This window comes from Ochotona princeps, chromosome 3 (genome assembly GCF_030435755.1).
Source record: "Ochotona princeps isolate mOchPri1 chromosome 3, mOchPri1.hap1, whole genome shotgun sequence".
NCBI lineage: Eukaryota > Metazoa > Chordata > Mammalia > Lagomorpha > Ochotonidae > Ochotona > Ochotona princeps.
The window spans coordinates 40996164-41017746 of record NC_080834.1 but is presented as its reverse complement, the minus strand read 5'-3'; the positions used below and the strand labels follow the sequence as shown (position 1 = coordinate 41017746).

Sequence of the window (21583 nt, the reverse complement as noted above, 5' to 3'; positions counted from 1 at the left end):
AGCAGCAACACCCTATATGGGCACTGAATCATGGCCTGACTGCTCCACTTCCCATGCAGCTCCCTGTTTGTGGCCTGGGAAAGCAGAGAAGAGCGTCCCAAAGCCTTAGGACTCTGCACCTGTGTGGGAGACCCGGAAGAGGCTCCTGGCTCCTGGCTTTGGATCAGATTGCCTCTGGCCATTGCGGCCATTTGGGGAGTGAACCAGTGGATGGAAGATTTGTTTCTCTCTTCTCCTCTCTTTAAAAATCTGCCTTTCAAATAAAAATAAAATCAATCTCTTAAAAAGGTTAAGATCTTTAAAATAAAGAACAACAACAAAGAAAAAAAAAAAAAACGGAGCGTGAGTGATTGGTGCAACAGTTAAGTAGCACGTGGAATGCCTCTGTCCTGTATCAGCTGCTGGTCCATGTCTTGGCTCTGTTGTTGACCCTGCATTCTGCTAATTCAGTGTGGAAATCAGCAGGTGGTGCCTCAAGTACTTGGGTCCTGGTCTCCAGCTGGGTGACTTAGACTGGGTCCCCGATTCCTGGTTTCAGCCTAGACCAGCCCTGGCTATGGTAGGCATTGGGGGAATAAACCAGAAGATGGAAGACCTGTCTGCCTGCATTTCAAGTAAAGTGTAAATAAGTAAAAATGAAAAAAAAAAAAAAAGGATGTTCATTGTTAGTATTTCTTACTGACCTGGAAGAAGTCTTTTTATTACAGGCACTATAACTGCCCAGCTTCCCTCTATGCAGTGTGAGATACTCAAACATCACTTATGAATAATCCACCTCTCTGCCTCTAATTTGAAAAGCCATTTTTATCCTGCAATGTACACAGATATTTAGTTCTTGACTTCAGTTTGTCCCACTGATTTTTCTGTGCATGTGCTGTGCAGCTATAACTTCTGTATCTACATGTTTGTCACCAACTGTTTCTGTCTGCCTTTATCTTTTTTTGATGCCATGACTCTACTGTTACCTAATGGTTTTCCCAAAGCACTTTCAGAATAAAGTCTTCATGTCCCTAAGTGTCTGTTAACTGACATGTATTTCTTGCTGTAATGCTGCCTCCCAGAGTGTAGCTTCACTTTCCCTTTCACATGGAAATGTTTTCGTGCTACTACCCAGCGGCTCACTGTTCCCTTCAGACTTTGAATTCACTTGACATACTACCTCACACACATGTAGAAAGTATTTGCTCAGTTACTGTGAAAGGTCAGACTACGAAAACAGTTCTGATAAGACACCTGAACCCTGCCATTTACATAGGTCTTATCTGCATGAGTGAGCAGCTGACCAGAAGCTCCCTAAAGGAGCAAATCCACTCTGAAGCCAAGGACTTAAATAGAATACCTTAGCTTTTTATATCAGCATTCTTGTTTTAAGATTTTATTTCTTTTTATTAGAAAGGCAGATTTATGCAAAGGAGAAGCAGAGAGAAAGAGCTTCCATCTACTGGTTCACCCCTCAAATGGCCACAACAGCCGGAATTGAGCAGATGTGAAGTCAGGAGCTTCTTCCTGGTCTCCCATGCAGGTGCAGGGTCCCAAGGCTGTGGGCAATTCTCTACTGCTTTCCCAGGTCACAAGCAGGGAGCTGCATGGGAAGTGGAGCAGCTGGGACATGAAGTGATGCCCATGTATGGGATCCCAGTGGCACGTGCAAGCCAAGGATTTAGCCACTGAGTCATCGTGCTGGGCCTATACGTAAGCCTTTTAATTTTGCTTTATTGTTCTAGTTTCATAAGAAGATGTGACTTCTTAAACATTTTCTAACGGCGTGACAATTTATTTTAAACAAGTGGCAAAGAACATCTGTTTTCACAGAGCAACTGTTCAATTAATCCATGTTAAGTCAGCCTCAAAGCACTTGGCTGCAGCCACAGGATGTGGGTGTAATGGGATCACACACAGGGACACCTGATAGGGCCTCACACTTGCGGGGTCATAAGAGAGCACTGGAGAGCAGGGAAAGTAAATGCTTCTCAAATCAAAACATCAAAAATTCCTGCAGACCTTGAGTGTTTGTCTTGAAACATCCAATTCCTCTCCAGCCCAGGCTAATTCTCCAAATTGAACTTACAAAAAAAAAAAAAAAAAAAAAAAAAAAAAAAACACACAAACAAAATCTCCCCAACTGAAAAAAAAAGCATGCCATTCAATTCAGATTTTTTTTCAAGTGAATGAAATCTAAAAGCTTTCTGAAACTACTAAAAGTACACAGATTTTGCTCCTGAAATCTAATGTTTCAATGACATCAGTAGAGAAACAGACTGAAAAATGTGAATAGAAATGCACATTTTTCCATTCACAGTCAAAGCCACCAGGAGTTGACACCAAGAGGCCAGGAGGATTCTACCTAAAGCATCAGCAACACCCAGCATGTGAGGAACCAGCTGCAGGTGCCAGAAGCCTCCCGTCCCTCCAGAAAGATCCCCCAATTATGTCTTTGCCAGCCCTCTGGAAACCTGATAAACAAATTTGTTACCCAAGGAGTTAGCAGAGACCTCTGAAAGAGAGGCAGGAATGTTGTAGCTGTCTGCAATCAGTCCGAGACGCCAGGCTGTGCCTGCTGGCATCATAAGGGAGGGCGGGAGAGGGCACAGGAGAGCTTAGGCATCCTGGACAAGCATGCTTCACATTCTTTCTCAAGTCATTTCCCTTCTAGGCTCCCCAACGGGGAGGAGGAAGAGGAGGAAGGAGAAGTAGACAATCATCGGGAAAACGGGGCTTAAATTCTGTAAGGACCTGACCACAATGGAGTCTACCCAAAACTACAAATCAGTCATTCTGTCTCTGTACGTCAAAAGTCCTACCAATGAAAATGGTGAGATACTAGAGCTTGCTGTGTACTACAGGGTGCTGAAATACTAAATGAAGCAGTTCCCAAGCAGCTGTGCCTCTTCCCTGGCTCTGCATATCCAAAGGGGTAAGGTGTGGTGGACCTGAACTACCAAGGTCCAAGGAGAGATGCTGCTAAAAGGTTGAACCGGGTTAAACCAGAGCCATTTCCTATTCATTCAAGGCTTTCCACTGGTCGCCATCTATGCTTTGCAGCTGATTCTTGATTCAATTTTTTCTTCTGACCAATTTCTTTACAGATCTTTGTTGATATGGAAACAGAGTTTGAGGAAGCAAAGTCACTCTCCCGAGGTGTGGTTCTCATAAACGAATAGCACTCAGACTCAACCAAGGCTAAAAGACCTCAGTGTTTACACTAAGGACTATCAAACCTCCATTGACAAAAAGGGATCAGGTTGAAATGGAGGGAGTGGTCGTAAAAAAGGACAGAGAAGATATCAGTAGGGGCAATGACCCTCAGAGATTGCTGCAGGTGAGGGGTGGCAAATCCAGTACAGCCGCCAGGAACTGGAAGTCCATCAGATCCAGTCTTCTTCCCAATCTCCTGCACTTCAACGCTTGCTTTCTCAAGGAGCTGACACCCAGATCAAGGAGCAACACTGGCTCAACTCCATCCACTGGACCATTCTCCAACACGTGAGAGCAATTGCGAAGAGGCAGGGGGAGTTTCACCTGGCCCCCCTCAGCTGGCGATGGCAGAGCTCAGCTCACAGGCTGCTTTTGAAGAGTAAACAGAGCCCCTCCTTCAGAGAGCTGTTGGTAACAATGACAACTGCTAGTATTATTAGCCTCACACTGCATCCCACTTTTACCCATGCAAGAAATACAGATGTTTACTCCACAACTAATAAATCATAAACAATACATTGTGGACTGCCAAGTTTATAATGCAAATTAACTCCATACAGCAACACACACACACACATACATACATACACACCTTGAAATCACTCTGAAACAGTATTTCTCCCTATTTAAAATTTTAACAGGCACAAAGATAAATTGTTATTCTGAGAGTTCTTAGGTACTTAAAATACAAAGTATCTCTCATAAAATTCTCCTCTAACTGAAAGGACTCAGTATGAAAGAGCCTCACCACTGGTTTTCCATAAATGATTCACCAGTGTGAAACATCATGGAAAACATACGCATTCTCTACAGTGGGATGTCTGCAACACTTCATGTAACTTCAAGACACTCCAGCAAACTTCCATCACACAGACTTGTAATTATTATCTCCTCCAGCTCGAATGCTTTTCCCTCCACTCTAACTTGAATACCTGGGGCCTTGCAAATTCAACTGACAAAAGACAGGTTAGTGTAGGAGAAAAAAAAAAAAACATGAATTTTATTCAATATAATCATTTCTTCAATGAGGAAAGAAGGGATGGCACAATGGCTCAGCGGCTAGTCCTCTACCTGCAAGAGCCAGGATCCCATATGGGCGCCAGTTGTGTCCCAGCTACTCTACTTCCCATTCAGCTCCCTGCTTAGGGTCTGGAAAAGCAGTGGAGGATGGCCCACAGCCTTGGGACCCTGCACCAGTGAGGGAGATCTGGAGAAAGCTCTAGTTCCTGGCTTCAGATTGGCTCAGCTTCAGCCATTGCAGTCATTTGGGGAGTGAATCAGAGGATGGAAGATATTTCTCTGTCTCTCTTCTCTGTAAATCTGTCTTTCCTGTAAAAATAAATCAATCTTTAATATGTGTGTGTGTGTGTGTGTGTATGTGTGTGTGCATATATCAAAGGAGTAGTTAGGCCTGACAGTTTAGATACCATTTTAACAAAGAACAATATACTGGGAAGATATGACAAGGCAAAGAAAAAAAGTGTTGGATTTCAGGGGGAATGTAAATTGTGGGATGCTAGTTGCAAGTGATGGTTATTTTGATAGTTTATTTATGAAGACTGACACCACTGCCACGCACATGGTCCCCAGCAGTAAGAGCCTTCTCCCCTGACACAGCAGAGGGGAGGGAAGACACAGCCACAAAGATAAACCTGTACCCTGCCTTAAGGCAAAAGGGCCATGCGTCATAATTTTGCCTGTGCCTGTTCTGTCTCACTTCCTTCAGCTTAATCTTTATGGCATATTTTGGGGTGGTACATTCTGATCCCCTTTATACTTCTAGACTGGATTTCTCTCTCCAGTCTTTCACTGCTGCCTTTATTTTTCTTCACAGCACTGGTTGTCCAGTGGCATCCAATAGCACAGACATGGGTCTGCTGTCTGCCCTGATAAAGTACAAACTCTGTGAGATCAGAGACTTGACCTTTCTTATGACTGTGTTGAGCAAATCAATAAGTTTATCTATTATAGCTTAGCTGTATATTATTAGAATTCTTGTAACTTTGATATTACAGAAATTTGTTTTTATTGTCATCTTTTTCTAACAGGGCCAGTACATCACTGTAGTTTTACAACAATAAAATTTCGCTCCAGAAATCTATAGGATGAAACATGGTAACAAAACTGCTTACTTGACCATATCAATAGCCAGTAACAATCAAAACCTGTGTGAATGCGTTCCACTTGGCTTTGCTACCCCACACTGGGTCTCATGAAAGCAGCCCTTGGTCATAAGGCACAGCAGTTAAGATGCCTCTTGGCATGGCACCATCCTGAACCACAGTGCCGCGTTTGAGTCTTGGCTCAGTTTCCTGGATAACTTGGGATTCAGCAGATGCTTACCCAAGGACTATGGTCCCCTGTCCTCACACGGGAGTATCCTTCACTCTTTCCTTTTCTCTGGCCCAGTCCCTGATGTTTGGGGCTTCGAGGGAGTGAACTAGAACACAGGAATTCTCATCTGTCTCTTTCTCTCTTCCAAATAAACAAAAACGTATTAAAGATAAATATGGCTCCCTTGGGTGGGCTGAAGATTCTTCAGGAAACTCATAAGATTTATATTTCTCACTTGTTTAAAAAGAAAAAAAAAGCTACATAAAGTCAGGAAGTTTCTCTGCAAGGAAATGGGAAAAAGGATGCTGCTTTGTTTCCACCTGTGAAATCACATAAGACAATGAATGCTCGGTTCTGCGGCCCCTGCACCCGTATGAAAGACGCAGATGGTGTTCCCAGCTCCTGGATTCAGCAACTGCAGGAGTTTGGGAGTGAACCAGCACACGGATCCCAGTCTCCTTCTCTGTCTCTCTTCAAGTAATCAAAAATTTAAAACAAAAACAAAGAACTACCCACTGGCGACCCATGCCCTCCTATTAGGACTACCTCCCAGACGCTGTTACTGGATCAAGCACCGCTCTCATAATTCAGCAATCATAATTTAAGATTCTGAGGTATAAACATCTGCATGAGATGGAGAGCCAAACCCTGTTTAAGCATCTCAGTCTTTCCATAAGTCCTGAAACCAATCGCAATTATTTATGTATTTTCCAATATACCCATATACCTAGCATAGTATGAAAGGTCAAGTTATGTCCATCACCCTTTCTCTCAGCGGGAAGTTGACACTTCAGTGTTCTCCATCACTAAACGGGTACCAACTTTTTAAAATGCAAATTGAATACCTGACCCAGTTTTCTACTTCGCTATTCCAGAGGTTGCAAATGTACCTATTATTTCTTACCCTGCTGCAAAACAGTTTTGCCCAGATCAGCCACGTCTTCTCCAAGTAAGCACGATTTTCTTGACATTCCTAGCTCAATATTTACCTGGGAGCAACAACTTAACTTTAACATATATTAAAGTCAACCCAGTAATATGGAACTGCACAAGAGGAATTAAGGTGATGAAAAAAGCCCAACAGCAAGGATGGGCTTTTGATCCTAAGTTCCTGTGTGATTCTGAGCAACTCAAACACTCCAGATCCTCCTTCATTCATCTCACAAATGAAGGGAGCTTAGAAAAGAGGTTTCACTTGATTTTGCTCCAAAAACTGAGATTTTCTTCTTACTTAGCAATAGGTTCAGTTAGCCTTCTAGACTTAACTATCCAATATGATAGACAGCGGTCATATGTGATTAAACGCTTGCCATGTAGTAGGTCTGAATTCACATTTGCTCTGTGTGAAAACTCTAAATACATGATATGAAGAATGCATAAAATGTAATTCACAAATACCTTTTACACTGACCACATGTTCAAATATTTTGGATTTACTGACCTATTACAACTAATTTCACCATTTCATCTTTTATTTGGCTGCTTGAATTTTTAGAATTGGATCTAACGATCCATTACACTTTGGGGGATAGTGCTGCTTTAGAGCCAGGACTGGACACAAGTAAAGGCTGGAGGAATTTTGAGACAAGATGCCCCCAGCAGAGCATCTGAATGGAATAACGGCGATTATTCCTGTCTGTCCACGTGAGGCCTTGGTGCTTACCATTCCCACACTTGCTTATAAGGGGTTACTCTACAACACGCTTTTGTTTTCTTGAGCACCAAAAGCGAATCAACATTAAGACACTGAGCCTAAAAGTAATCACTGACACTTTATTGACTCCAGGCCTGAATCTTGATTTTACTAAATGCAGACCTTAAGGAAATTCCTAAATAAATGCGCCTTTTCACAGCCACTTTCAATCTTTTATCAGATTCCTATGAATCAAATACATGCTTAAAGTAATAATTTAGCATACTTCACAAAGATATTTACAATCATCCATTTTGGTTTTTTTTAAGATTTATTTATTTTTTATTACAAAGTCAGATATACAGAGAGGAAGAGAGACAGAGAGGAAGATCTTCCATCAGATGTTTCACTCCCCAAGTGAGCCGCAACGGGCCGGTGCACGCCAATCCGATGCCGGGAACCAGGAACCTCTTCCAGGTCTCCCACGCGGGTGCAGGGTCCCAATGCATTGGGCCGTCCTCGACTGCTTTCCCAGGCCACAAGCAGGGAGCTGGATGGGAAGTGGAGCTGCTGGGATTAGAACCGGCGCCCATATGGGATCCCGGGGTGTTCAAGGCAAGTACTTTAGCTGCTAGGCCACGCTGCCGGGCCCCAATCATCCATTCTGAAACTCCTGTTTGAATTTAGTAGATATGACTATAATGAACTTGCATGGAAGGACTACATTTTTACCTTATCAATACTCACCAGGAACTTTCCAATAAATTTCTACCAATTTGGGTAATGTATTTAAAGTAACAAGAAGCAGGCATAGTTTTAAAAAGCTTGCTTATTTAGAAATCTAAAATAAGAATATGAGCAAATGCAATGAAATAGTAATAAAATCTAGATGGGTACAGAGTAAACACTCAAGAATTCCTCTTAGAACAGATTCTGACTGTCAACCTTTCTCATTGCAGGGACCTCAAACAAAGGCATTCATCCGCAGAGCTGCAAAATCAGCTACTGACACAGAGCAAACAGTAGTCCTCCTCTCTGCCATCGAGAGCAAGGCAGGCCACCCATGTCAGGTGGGCCGTTAGCACCCATTAGTTAGGAACAACAGAACTTCAAAACATGAGCAGTATGATAGGACTGAAATATACATCCAAATATATATTACAGTTACTATTTCTAATTCTCATTAACAATAACTATTCCAAAAACAAATTTCCATCTGTTTTCTGTAGGCAGCACAAAAATGTACAGGTAAAACATGTCTTGATACTTCAATTTAAAAAGCAAAAAGCCAAGGGGCCCGGAGGCATGGCCTAGCGGCTAAAGTCCTCGCCTTGAATGCACCGGGATCCCATATGGGCGCTGGTTCTAATCCCGGCAGCTCCACTTCCCATCCAGCTCCCTGCTTGTGGCCTGGGAAAGCAGTTGAGGACGGCCCAATGCACTGGGACACTGCACCCGCGTGGGAGACCCGGAAGATGTTCCAGGTTCCCGGCATCGGATCGGCGCGCATCGGCCCGTTGCGGCTCACTTGGGGAGTGAATCATCAGATGGAAGATCTTCCTCTCTGTCTCTCCTCCTCTGTGTATATCTGGCTGTAATAAAATGAATAAAAATCTTAAAAAAAAAAAAAAAAAAAAAGCAAAAAGCCAAGATTAAAATGACCACATTTGAACAACTCTTCTGATTCATTTCTAAGGGAATCAAAGAGTCAAAATCAGTGCAAAAGCAGCTTTTGTGGAAACATATTTTCAACCTGTCCATAAAGTAAAATCAGGCACAGTACGGCAAACAGTCAGGACATATTTTAAACAAATCTGTAAAGCACAGATAAAATCCCTTCTACAAAAACCCCTAAGGCTTCCTAAATAGGTGATTGCTTCAAGCCTGCTCAGAACTAAAGGTTTTTCTAAATCTTTCTTTAAACAGACACTTTCCAGTATGTATCCTCATCTAATCATTTTTAAAATAACTGAAATGAAGGGCAGGCACTTGGCTAAGCATCTTACATTGCCACTTGGGATGCCCATGTACCGTTACAGAGCCACTGATTCTAGTCCTGACTACCCTGTTTCTCATCCAATTTCCAGTCAGTGAGCAACCTGCAAGGCAGCAACTGGTGTCTCAAGTGCTTGGGCTGTTACCAAGCTCATGGGAGACTCAAGTGGAATTCTCTAAGTTCCTGGCTTCAGCCCAAAGCAGCCCTGGTTGCTGTGGTCACTTCAAGGGTGAATCAGCAGATGGAAGAGCTAGCTCTCACTCACTCCTTAACTCTTTGCCTTTCAAATAAAATGAAAATAACTTTTTTTTTCAAAAATAACTGAAAGAAAACAGATAAATAATTTAGAACTTTTGAATGTCTATTCCCTTTTTATTGATGCAAATATATTTATTTTTTTCCCCTCTTCTATAGACTTTTCCAGTCTGGTTCAATGACACAGAGCAGCATATACAGATCTGAATGGTTGTGTATCCACAGAGAGGCAGCTGGACACAATAGGCAGATCTTGCTCAAAAGAGCCTTTCTTTTCTGAAAACCTCAAAGCTAGTTTTATCTGTGGTGCTTTTCAAAGGACCAATGCAACAGAAGGTTCTTTGGGGAATTCTCCATATCAAATGAAAGATAGTTTACTAACAGAATAAACCTGACACTGCTACTCTTACCCAGAGAGACCCAGGAATGATCCCTCTTTCCTCTCGCTCTGGTGGGAAGATTTCCCAGCAATACAAATCTGAACACACTTTGGGTTCCGCTGTCCATTGTGAAAGCTCAGTTCCTGGAGGTTACCTGGTTACCTTCTTAAAAACAGAAAGGCATTCCCCAGCACACAAGAAAAGGGGACAATCCCACATACCTACTCTAAGGGTCCACAAAGAATCTTTGCTTTAATTCAGAATGTGTATTATCTGCCCCAGTTTCCTCTGCAGCTCTAAATCCCAAATCATCAGTTGTCAGTCAATATTCCAGTTCCCCTCCCTTATTCTTTGAGAGTCTGCAGTATACCCCTGTGGCAATGTGTGTATCTAACGGAGCAAGGACCAGTTATCCTTGCAGGTAAATGTCATCATCTATGCAACACAAAATTGAGCAGACATTGATAAGAACGTCTGCAAAAGTTCATTAATCTACTTGAACCAGCCCTCAGCATCTCCAATTGAGAAACATTTACAAGCATCCCACTGCTGAAAACATGAAGTGCAAATTCATCAGTGGCATCCAAAACTTAGTCTCCTACCATACCTCACTCTTACTTTCAGATTCCTGGTCTGAGCCTTTACCCCCTCGCCATTTTGCTGTCTACAGAAGCCCTGGAATACTCAAGTTCACTTTCATGCAGCCTTGAAACCCAGTTCCAATCCTGCCTGTCTTCTCTATGCATAAATCTCATATCCTTTTTTTTTTAGATTTATTCATTTATTTTATTGGAAAGTCAGATATACAGAAGAGGAGAGACAGAGAGGAAGATCCATTCGATGATTCACTCCCCAAGTAGCCACAACAAAAGGAGCTGAGCTAATCCGAAGCCAGGAGCCAGGAGCTTCTTCCTGGTTTCCCAAATGGGTGCAGGGCCCCAAAGCTTTGGGCCGTCCTTGACTGCTTTTCCAGGCCATAGGCAAGGAGCTGGATAGGAAGCGGGGTCGCCAGATAGAAGTGGTGCCCACATGGGTGTGAGATGAGGACTTTAGCTGCTAGGCTACTGCACTGGGCCCAGAAATCTCACATTTTTCTATAAGATCCTTTGCAATTGGTACCTAATTATGTCTGCATCTCCTTCTTCCTCTATCAGGCTATGAAGCTCGCCAAAGCACAGCTTGAAGTACCTCTCCATTTACTCACAATGTCATCAAGATTCTAAGCTCCTGCGCCTGGTGGCGTGGCCTAGCAGCTAAGGTCCTAGCCTTGAACACCCCAGGATCCCATATGGGCGCCGGTTCTAATCCCGGCAGCTCCACTTCCCATCCAGCTCCCTGCTTGTGGCCTGGGAAAGCAGGAGAGGACGGCCCAATGCATTGGACTCTGCACCCGCGTGGGAGACCCGGAAGAGGTTCCTGGTTCCTGGCTTCGGATCGGCGCGCACCGGCCATTGCGGCTCACTTGGGGAGTGAATCATCGGATGGAAGATCTTCCTCTCTGTCTCTCCTCTCTGTATATCTGACTTTGTAATAAAATAAATAAATCTTTTAAAAAAAAAAAAAGATTCTAAGCTCTTGGCATAACCCAAACCCTTGGAAGAAATCCAGTATCTGTCCCACATAAAACAAGTTGGAAAATTCAAGAGGGAGAAATCACAAGATACAAAATGAATGATAAGGTTTAACAGCATAACAACAAATCAGTGTCACCATCACAGAAACCCATCTCAAACGCCCAAGACTGTCTGGAGTAGACAGACCAGGTGAATGCATAATCCATTCAAACCTTCCCTCCAACTACCAAAAGAACCAAGGGTTTGGGATTGGGTTTGACATATTCACTCTCTGACACCAAGAAGTAAATGCACAATGAGATCAACATGTCAGGATGATTTAAAAGATAATAAACTGTAAGAATCACAATGAACCCGATGACTTTTTTTTTTCCCCTCCAGGAAAAAGACATCACACACTGACAGCTTTTACTCATCTCTCCACCGGCAGTGCATGAAACCAACAAGTATGACAAGAAACACAGAAGAAATAACCCTAACGAACTGAACACTTCCCATCTGTGTCCTTACAGCACGCAGAAAAAGTCACACCAAAAACTGAACCACAGCTCAAAAATGTGAAGTGAAACATTCAAATAGTAAATTCAAACAAAAGGCACTCTACAAGAAAGGTAGGCTTGTCTCCTGTTTTTGCAAAAGCAATGCCCCAAAATGCCGGTATTGTTCATTATTTCTGTCCTGGACAGTGTCAGTAGCCACGTCCTTTCCTCCTACTCTGGTTTAGCCACAGTCACGTGGCCACTCTATCATGGAGAAGTAGCCTAGTTTCCCTCTGGGATGCCCCCTTCTATTTCACTAAACAAATATGCACAGGGAGCAAAAATGCTGTTTAGTCATAAACATACTCTAAAAATGGAGTCCTGGACAACTGTTTAATAAACAACATGTAAGCGGCTTTCGCATTCACGTATCCAGTTTGTTCGGCTACAAACATCCCCTCAACAAAATACCTCTAGCATTTTAGAGTCTGTCGTACTGGATCCCAATTATCTCAATTCTGTGGAGTACAAAGATTTAACACTTGACGCAAAACATTAAAAACAAGCTTGTGAAAAGACACAAGGCTGGTCATAATACCTTCAGTTAGATTTTCAACTATCAAGTTCATGGCATACAATGTTATTGGCATCAAGCCCTTGAACTTAAAGAGTATAATTCTTCCAGAGGAAAAAAAGTAATGGAATTCAACACTGATTTTTAAAAGGACCAGTTTTAACTCTTCACACTAAAAAAACACTGGCTGTCAAATGGCAAAAAAGTAGGAAACCAGAAAAAAAGACAATAAAATTTTTATTTTTAATGCCCACTCAATTGAATCCCAAAACACTGAACTCTATCTTATTCAGACCTAATCATTCCTAGGCACCCTCAACTGGAAATACCTCATCCAATTGGGGGATTAATGAAGTATTTTAGGAAGAAGACTTTTTTTTTCTGGCTGAACCAACTAAATTCCTGAAGTAGAGAGCTGTAAGCGACTTAGTCACACTAAGCCACTGGTGACATATCTACATTTCTTCCACAATAAAATACTTCAGAAAAAGTTAAATAATAAATCTCAAGCAAAAGGCTTAACTTTTCTTTGTATGCTTCTTTATACAATTTTTTTAAACAAGCATTATAAATGAAAGGAACAAATTTTCCTTTCCTGGGTATATTTTAAGAGCCTAAGTTTGACTAAGTTGCTAATTAATTTAATGTTTCTAAATTAACATGTATCTCTCAGTATACTATTCTTCGTATAACTGAATGTGACCATGTTTTCTTAGGAATGCTTCAGTTATATCCTCTAATGCACTGTACAGTCAAAACACTGTACGTGCTTTAAACAAAATAAGCAATTAAGAGCACTAGCACAGAAGATCGTCTATCAAATATTGTGTCTCATATAATGGGTCTGAATATTAGCCTCTGAAGATTCAAGCTATGATTTCAAAAAACTTTGTGTTGAGGCTTTTGCAAAAAGAAAAAAATTGAAATGGCCATAGAAGTGAGAGACTTTCATGTCTACCTATAAAGTCAACCTCTAAGAAAATATTTCTAAAAACAATGTAATTATGCTTTTGAAAATTCACCTAATAATAGAAGCAGATATGAAAGTCATTTTTGAAGTAATCAAACCTTAATGGATATCATTTTCTTCTTATTAAAATGAAATTTATATTGCTTCATTAATTTCATTGCAAACTACCCATCAGGCTAGCACACAGAAGGAAAAACTCGACAAATGAGTTTGTAGTAACTGGGTGCCAGGAGGCAAGTTTGAATTATTCAAATAGATCTCAAGGGCAGGATTAAATCTCTTTTTTACTCCTTGAAAATGTCTCCATAGGATCCAAATATATTGCAGTCATTAAAGCTGTGAAATTTAGCAAAGCAACAAGAGTAATAATGCATTTGTTCACTTACTACAAATGACTTCTCCTTAGACAATGTATCTTTCACTTGAATATCCTCTCTTGCTGCAAGGTCATTGATCAGCTCCTTCCCATGTGAAGTACATTTTTCATCCTTGATGAAAACAGCACATGGATTTTTCCAGGAGCAAACTGGGAGCACAAAGTATTCTATCCTTTGGAAAGACAATCAAAGAACTATTTCATACCAACTAAATCGCGAAAATAAAAACAAATGCCTTGTTAAGTCAAATCTCCCATCTGAAAGACTTGTGGAATTGAGAGAGAAAGAGATAATGCAGAAATTAGGAATTTCAAACAGTTTTAGGTCCATCCCTGCACTTCAGAAATCACTGCACTGATCTGTTTACCTGCAAAACACGTGTTCTAGTCCCATTTTCGTAATGTTCGTTTTGTTTATTTGTTTACTCTTCATCTGTCACCAGCTGTACTCATGTGATGGGGCGGCCATCTCCTGCTTTCCTGTCTCCTCTGAGCAGGATGTTGATTAAAAACATGGTTCCTCTGGTTACATCCTCTACCTGCAACCGGCCTGTCTTCTTTCAGGTGAGCAAGATAATTACAGGCAGAAGAATTAGATAAGAAAAACCTGCAGAGATTGCTTGGGAGTCTCCTTCCTGACCCTTCAGTCATAACTGAGCTACGGCATTCCTAGTTTCATATATTCAAAAACCCCCACCTTACTCTGAAATAGATGTACAAAATATAAACAAAATATACTTTCACAGGTGGGCACATGGCATGGTCGTTAAGACACCAGTTGGGAACCCCATATCCCACAATGAAGTTCCTGGTTTGAGCCCTGACTTGGTTTCCAATTCCATCTTCCTACTAATATGTGTGTACCCTTGGGAGGCAACCGGTGGTGCTTTAACTACTTGAGTGCCACCCACGTGCGAGACCCAAAGAGCCAGGCTCCTGGCTTCAGCATGGCCCAGCTTCAGCTGTCATGGGCATCTTGGAAGCCAACCTAAGTGTAGGAGTTTTGTCTCTACCTTTCAATTAAAGAAAAACTTTTTTTAAAAAAAATACTTAATGCTGACTTGTAAAATCTGTAGTTTGTGTTAAAAGTTAGATGACTATAAATGTGAAGTAACAATGTGATAGTCATAATATGGTGGGTTATCCACACTCATTCTATTTTGAAATTGATTTCTTGGAGAAATGCCACATGCTCATGAGGTCTGCTCTTAGGCTCTCTCGTTGTCTGTGCCACAAGATTCCATCTAAGACCAAATTTTTGCTGCCTTTCAAAGTCTTCCATTTCTGCTCAGATGGACAAGGTCGAATGTCTCTTTATTCCAGAAATGATTATGTTAAACAGCAAACCAAGCTTATTCACAACTTGTTCATCGCTGATGGCTGATGGGAGGCTGAGTTAATAATCAAGTCAGAGTATTAGATGGACAACAGGTTGCCAGTGCGTGGATTAACAGGTCTTTCTCATTTGTGTAAAATCCACTTACGCTTTTTGCACATTTTGATACTGTCAGAAATTTTCAATGAACATGAATTACTTTACTACCTTTCAAAAAGTCAAATGAAATACTAAGCATATATACTTAATAAGTAAAATCTAATCACAAAAATTATATATGAAGCATGACTTTTACATTGAAATTAAATCCATTCCTTGTTACAGAGAAAAAGCTACCAAGTTCCAACTATAGTCTAAATTATCTGGTAAATGAAGTCGTCAACAAGTAAAACAAGACATGGATTTCTTAAAACTTTCTTGTGAGACTTAAATATATCCATTTTATATTGTCACCAGTAACACTACTAAGTATATTGTAACACTACTAAGTGCCTGGACTGCATAATCAGGTTTATTTGCAAGCCTTTTGCATCTACAAGAGTTCTTTGAAAAGTTCATGGAAAACAGAATTAAAAGTTTATTTTGATGCCAAAAAAAAATCTTGAAACGTATTTAAAACTTTCATGGAACATGCATATTTTAAAAAAAACTTCTATGAATTTAAAAAATATTGCACTAAATAAAAATAAATCTTATTTTTTATAATTTTTTACAAAATATCCCACTAGTAATTCAACGAATCCTCAACAAGCATAAACACTATTATCCCCATTCAAAATAAGGCACAGCAGCTTGCTCATGGTCAACAGCTCCAAGGGAACCAAGCCAGAATCCTTGTCATGTGATCCTAGCCGTATGCAGCCCTGTGATGAGTGTGCAACGCCACCTTCCCTAAGCACACCTATGGAACAGTCCATGAGTCAGTGTTACTGGCCTTACAATACGCCTGGAATAGAAATTAACATTATAAATGTAGAAGCAACCCCAGTTCTCCCCCTCCCCCAGAGTGGGATTTTTAATCTCCCATCTTCCCCATTTCAACTACCATGAAATAAAATTTTGCATTGTATTTTCATAAGCTACTACAGATTCTAACAATGTTCAAGCTAAATATAAATTGCACGGTTCTTCAAAATGCAGTCATTCCAAATAAATCTAAAATAAATGATTTTTTAGCTCTCTATTGCAGGTGGGATTTTATGCACATGAAGTCAAGTCCTTTGAGCCACTCCTCAAAAAGCAGGTAACTACGGATTAAACATCACTTTTTTAAAATCAAACTGCTAATTCATAAACAAATCAGAACTTTTCAATCATTATAATCCTGGTCTGCATAGATTTCTAAGCAAGTATGAATAAAATATTTCTATTACCAGGGTTCATCTACAGAGGATAATCTACTAGACATTTTTCTTTAAAAAAAAATACTAATGTTTTCCCTGAAACATCTCTTAAGCTGCATAGAATTCAACTGAAGAAGCAGTTACATAACATCTGCCTTTTCAGGATGATTTTCACTTGCAAATTTAAAGATTTCAGTAGTCTACTTTGGTTAACAACAAAAATTAATGAAAGATTTCACAGTCAAGCCAAACAAGGAGAGGTAAGAAACCACTTGCAAAAACCAAAAATCAAACCTAAATTATCCTATAACCCATCTATTTTTCATCATGTGAATTCCTTAGTCGAGATGCTGCTGGAAGTACCCAAGCTCCTGGATTCTGCTTTCAGCCCCTCCGTGCAACTGCCTCACAGTTCCCCAGTGCTCTGCAGGGAGCACCCCGTGCAGGCGTCAGGTGCAGCTCACACTCATGGCTTCCCCAGAAGACTGGAAGCTTCTTGAAGGAAAAGACGTTTCTGTGGGTAGTGCCCCAAAACACCATCAACAAAAAAGTCCCCAATGAATTAAAGAAATTCATCTAACCAGAGCACAACCTTCCTCATTCTTTTATTACTTAAGAAGAAAAACGTACTACTCACAATCTCGTGTGTGTATGTGTGTGTGTGTGTGTGTGTGTGTGTGTGTGTGTCCTGTCTGGGAAGGAAGAGTTGCAGAAAGACATGTAAACAAATACAGTGAATGCGGAGATGAACCTCGCTCCCGGCCCCGGGGATACAAACCTGGCTGGAAATGTACCACCAGGAAATGCTCCAGGATTAGCTCATTCCACTTTTGCTGTACACATTGAATAGAGGTGTTTACTCTGGATCTCTTGAACTCAGGATACCACTTAACTCCTCCTTTCCCTTCGGCTCTTAGCACATTCTGCTTTCTTTTATAATCATGGGCATGTTTTATTTACCCTGCAAACTTCCTGGGAAAGAAAGTGAATGCAAGCAAACTAAACCTTACATTCTGGAAGCTTTGCATTCCAGGTGCATTTGGACAGGTTTACCTTTACACACGTCATCAATCTAACAAAGGAGCGATTCAAAAAAAGAATGTACTAAAAAAATGCTTTATAAATCGCTTCATAAAATTTGCAAAAACTTCGTTTTTACTGAATCACATTATTAGATTTATTCGCTTTTTCAGGCACATAATAACTACATCTATTTTCCACAATGACAACTTCCATCATAATACAAACATTTATATAAGACTCCCGTGTGCCATAAAAACTGACATAAATTAGAATCATCCAGCAACAAGGAAAAAGCCTGGATCGTAAAGATAACCACTCCATTTTCCTTCACGCCAATATTCAATCACATCTGTTTTTCGTTTTTGTAAGTCAGTAATCCTAACTTAACCGCATGAGTGCTCCCACCTGGTAACTTCTCTGCAGTCTAACAGCCTTGTTAGGAACCTGGGCTGGTTTTGACTCTGAGCAAGAAGCTTTTGCAAGTCACTATGGCTCCCCAGGGTCAGCAAGAAAAGGTTAACTCTTTTACAAGAGCACCAGGGAATCTGGGCCTCATTAATTTGTGTACAAGTTTTCTAACCCTCCAGCAGGGTTTGTCCGTGGCCCTGGGGTTCTATCCCGCCAGCCACTGCAGCACCAGCGCAGGCTGTGAAGATTAGGCTCGCTGCCTTCCTACCCCAAGGAAATAAAAGAAGTGGCAGACTGAATCAACTAAGTAAATAAACGTCAAGGTGTGTGGAACTCAGGCCTCTAACACTAAACTCAGGGAGGCCAGGAGGCCACGCAATCCCGTGGCTTTCAGGAAAAGTGAGGCCACCTATCTCTGAGCTACCTTTTCTGCGGGCCCTGAGCTGGTTAAATGCCCCACCCCCAACCTCCTTAGCGTGTATGGCCCACCCTCCACCAACGCTTTGCAAATTAATTGCTGGAATCTCACCTGCACCCTGGGCTGGAAGTGACAACAGCCCGTTGAACTATCCAAAAAGGACAGTAGAAATAGTCCAGAAACGCCAAAGCCCAATATTAAAACTGAATCCCGTCTGCCTGCAAGTTGCCTCATTTTATACAGGGAAAAAAATATGTATGTGTGTGTATATATACATACACACACACACATATACTGTTCAAGAAACGTCAATAATTTTTGAGAAAAGGTCCAAAAAAACTGTTGCTATATAATTTTAATGACTTGTCATTTTTAATTTGCAAATTAGACAATTAGGTAAAAGTGAAATAATTATACAAATGTCATCAGGTAAATAATTTCTTTTGAATATGAAAAAAAATCCTTGGACGCTTAGAAAAACCACCTGTCTTATGCAGCACCCACCCTTCGGTGATTTGGGGGCACTTGGTAAAAATCAGAGGGGTTTGAAAAAAGTTCAATGACCTTGCAAATTACGGACCGGGAAACTGTAATGGTGTGATTGTACAGCCTCAGTGGACCTGCAAGGAAACAGTAGTCCGGAAATTGGTTTTTTGGAAAATTACTATGGGGGGGGCATTCAGGAGGGGAGGTTGCACACGGTAAAACAGGGAATGCGACGGATGCAAAACGCAACCTGCTGTGCCCCAACTGTCACGCAAACAACTTCAGAGCAACCATAGATACAAGGAAAAGCAGTCATTTGCGTTAGCCAAAAGCTCCCGAGATGGGTGAATGGCGCAGACTTGCTATACACCTAGCGGTGGGTGGATTTCACCAGGCTGCAGCTCCTCGCAGCTTTTCTTTGCTACGCTGCAGAGGCGCCATCTTCTCCGTCTAAATCTTCACTCAATCCAATTCTTTCATCAGTACCCTAAAAAAAGAGAGACCCTGCGGACCTCCCAGGCGTCCTGCACCCGCGGGGAGGCTAGATCACGATCCCCGGAGCTGCCAGGCAGGAGGCTGCGCCTTATGCAGACAAACGCCTCCTTTGATGCATTGGAGGGGGAAGAGCCCGTGTTTCCCCATCACCCGCCACTGCCCTTGGCAGACGCACGGCCGGCTCTCGGTACACTTCTCCCCCAGGACTCTGCAGCACAGGCCCTGAATGGACACGCCCGAGGGGGTGGGGATCACGGGTGGGAAGCAGAGGAGGGTACGGAGGCTCGTCCGGAGAGGCCCCAGCTCCAGCCCCTCCCGAACGACCGGCACGACAGACGGGCAGGAGCCTCGGTGGCGCACCGAGACCAACGCGGCTTCGCCACCGCGCCCCGGACTGCGAGGGCGGAGTGTCGCGGCTTTTGTTCCTGGGGCCCTCCTCCCTCGCCCGGAGAAGCCCAGGGTGCGAACGGGACGTCCAGGCTTTGGGGAAGCTGCGGGCAGGCTGTGTGGGTGCTCCGACCCCTCCCAGCTCTCGCAACTTAACACAAAAGGCAGACGCAGAAACATTCAAAGTTTGCCTGCGGAAGGCGGTGCGCGACCCCGACGCTCGCCCCGGCTAGGGAGGCACCCGGGCGGCCGCCGGCCACGGGGGAGGAGGAGGTTTGGGCGAGGAAGAGAGTGGGGGTGGGAGGAAAGGTGAAACGGGGCGTTTGAGAAGGCAGAGAGAAGCCCAGAGGGGCCCCGGTCTCCCCAGCTATCCCGACTCCTCCCCGGGACTGGAGGGAAAGGCAAGGACACAGATTTCAGAGCCGGGGATGTGATCCGGGACTGGCTGCGTTTTCGCCTTTTTTTTTTCCCCCACGTGCTCCGTTCCCCCTCCCCCATCCGGACGTCTCCCATTCCCAAGGTGAGGGCTGTGTCGGGGTCTAGGATCTGGGTCGTCCTCTCCCCTTCTCGCCCGAGGTTTGGCGCCGACCAGGGTGCCCCGGCGCCCGGCCCATCCCTCTCCCCGGGCAGGAGCGCGCGTCCCCAGCTCTGGGCTGGGCCGAGGGCGGGATGCGCAGGGCGCCCGCGAGCGAGTCTCCTCCACCACCCACACTGACTCGGATTAAAGACGTGGGGGTGGGGGAAACCGGGTTCCCGGGGTGGCCTCACCCACCCCCCCTTCTGAGGCGCAATACCCACCTCCAGAGCCCGAGCCGTCCAGGCGGCCAGCAGGAGCAGTGCCAGACCGGGTAGCATCGCGACCCTGTTGCGGGGCACCGAGTGCGCTGCTGTGCCAGGGGGATCCGCCGCGCCCGCGTTCTGCCCGCCGCCTCCGCCGTCTGCAGGGCTCCCGCAGCCGCGCGACTCCCGGCGCTCTCGCCCAGCGCTGCCGAGGGAACTGACGGAGCGGGAGTGCGGCGGCCGGGCGCGCAGCCCGGAGAGTCAGCTGATCCGGTCCGCCCCGCTCGGCGCCCGAGAGGGACCCCTAGCGGAGCCGCCGGGGAGCGGCCTCGGGCGCCCACAGGTGCCAGCGCTCCCGGAGCCGCGTGCGCCCCGCGCGCCTGCCCAGCCGGCGCCCCACCTGGGCTCCGGGAATCGAGGCAGGGAGGAGAGGCACGGTGCAGGAGGAGGGGAAGGGGAGTCCTGGGACGCTGCGGCTCCAGAAAAGTCGGGAGCGCTCCCAGCTCGTTCCCGCGAGCGTGAATCATCCGACCTCTCGGGGATGTCCTAGAAAGGGCTGCTGCTGGGCTGCGTTTTTGTCTGCATTTCGGGCCTTTGCACCGAGCTGGAGAGGTGGGGCGGGCGTTTCTGGAAGTACAGAACTGGGATTTCTTGTTGAAACAGCACAGTAAAAGCCTCGGGATTCATATTCTCTCTCTCTCTCTCTCTCTCTCTCTCTCTCTCTCTCTCTCTCTCAAAGCCACCAGCAAACTAGAATTTCTATCTTTAGAATGAACCAAAGGAGGAAAAGCTCTAGACCTAGGAAAGACCCAGGCGACCCATTTACTTCTTCCCAAAAGAAGGGATTTGTTTGGTGTTTGTTTTTTTTTTTTTTTGCATTTTATCTTTTAAGAGAGAGGGGGCTGACAGCAGGGCCTTTTGGCTAGGTGGAGATGTGGCATTCATCCTAAGGGAAGAGATCTTGAGAGATGATTTAATTCAAGCCCCATAACCAAAGCGTTCTGACCTCCAGTTCTGCCCTTGTTCTTCCTTGTGTCTGCTCTGAATTGCAGAAGTGAATCCTCTGCAGGGCCACGCTCTCCCCGATCAAATACAAATGGTTCAGGGCTGGCTGGCAACCAGATAGTGTGTCTGCTCTGGA

At 43.7% G+C, this 21583-nt stretch overlaps 1 protein-coding gene across 6 annotated transcripts in view; it reads right to left on the bottom strand.

Moving 5' to 3' along the window:
- The window catches only part of APP (amyloid beta precursor protein), a 235436-nt gene extending 214745 nt beyond the window's left edge, over positions 1-20691 (bottom strand). For 4 of the 6 annotated variants that reach the window (XM_004588594.4, XM_004588595.4, XM_004588596.4 and 1 more), the window contains exon 1: positions 20461-20677. In XM_004588594.4, coding sequence (XP_004588651.1) covers positions 20461-20517 — 57 coding nt within the window. In that variant the 5' untranslated portion in view covers positions 20518-20677. Of the gene's footprint in view, positions 1-20460 lie in introns of all 6 variants that reach the window. The other 2 variants (XM_004588599.4, XM_004588600.4) reach the window with 2 other exon arrangements.
- Between the last annotated feature and the right edge of the window lie 892 nt (positions 20692-21583).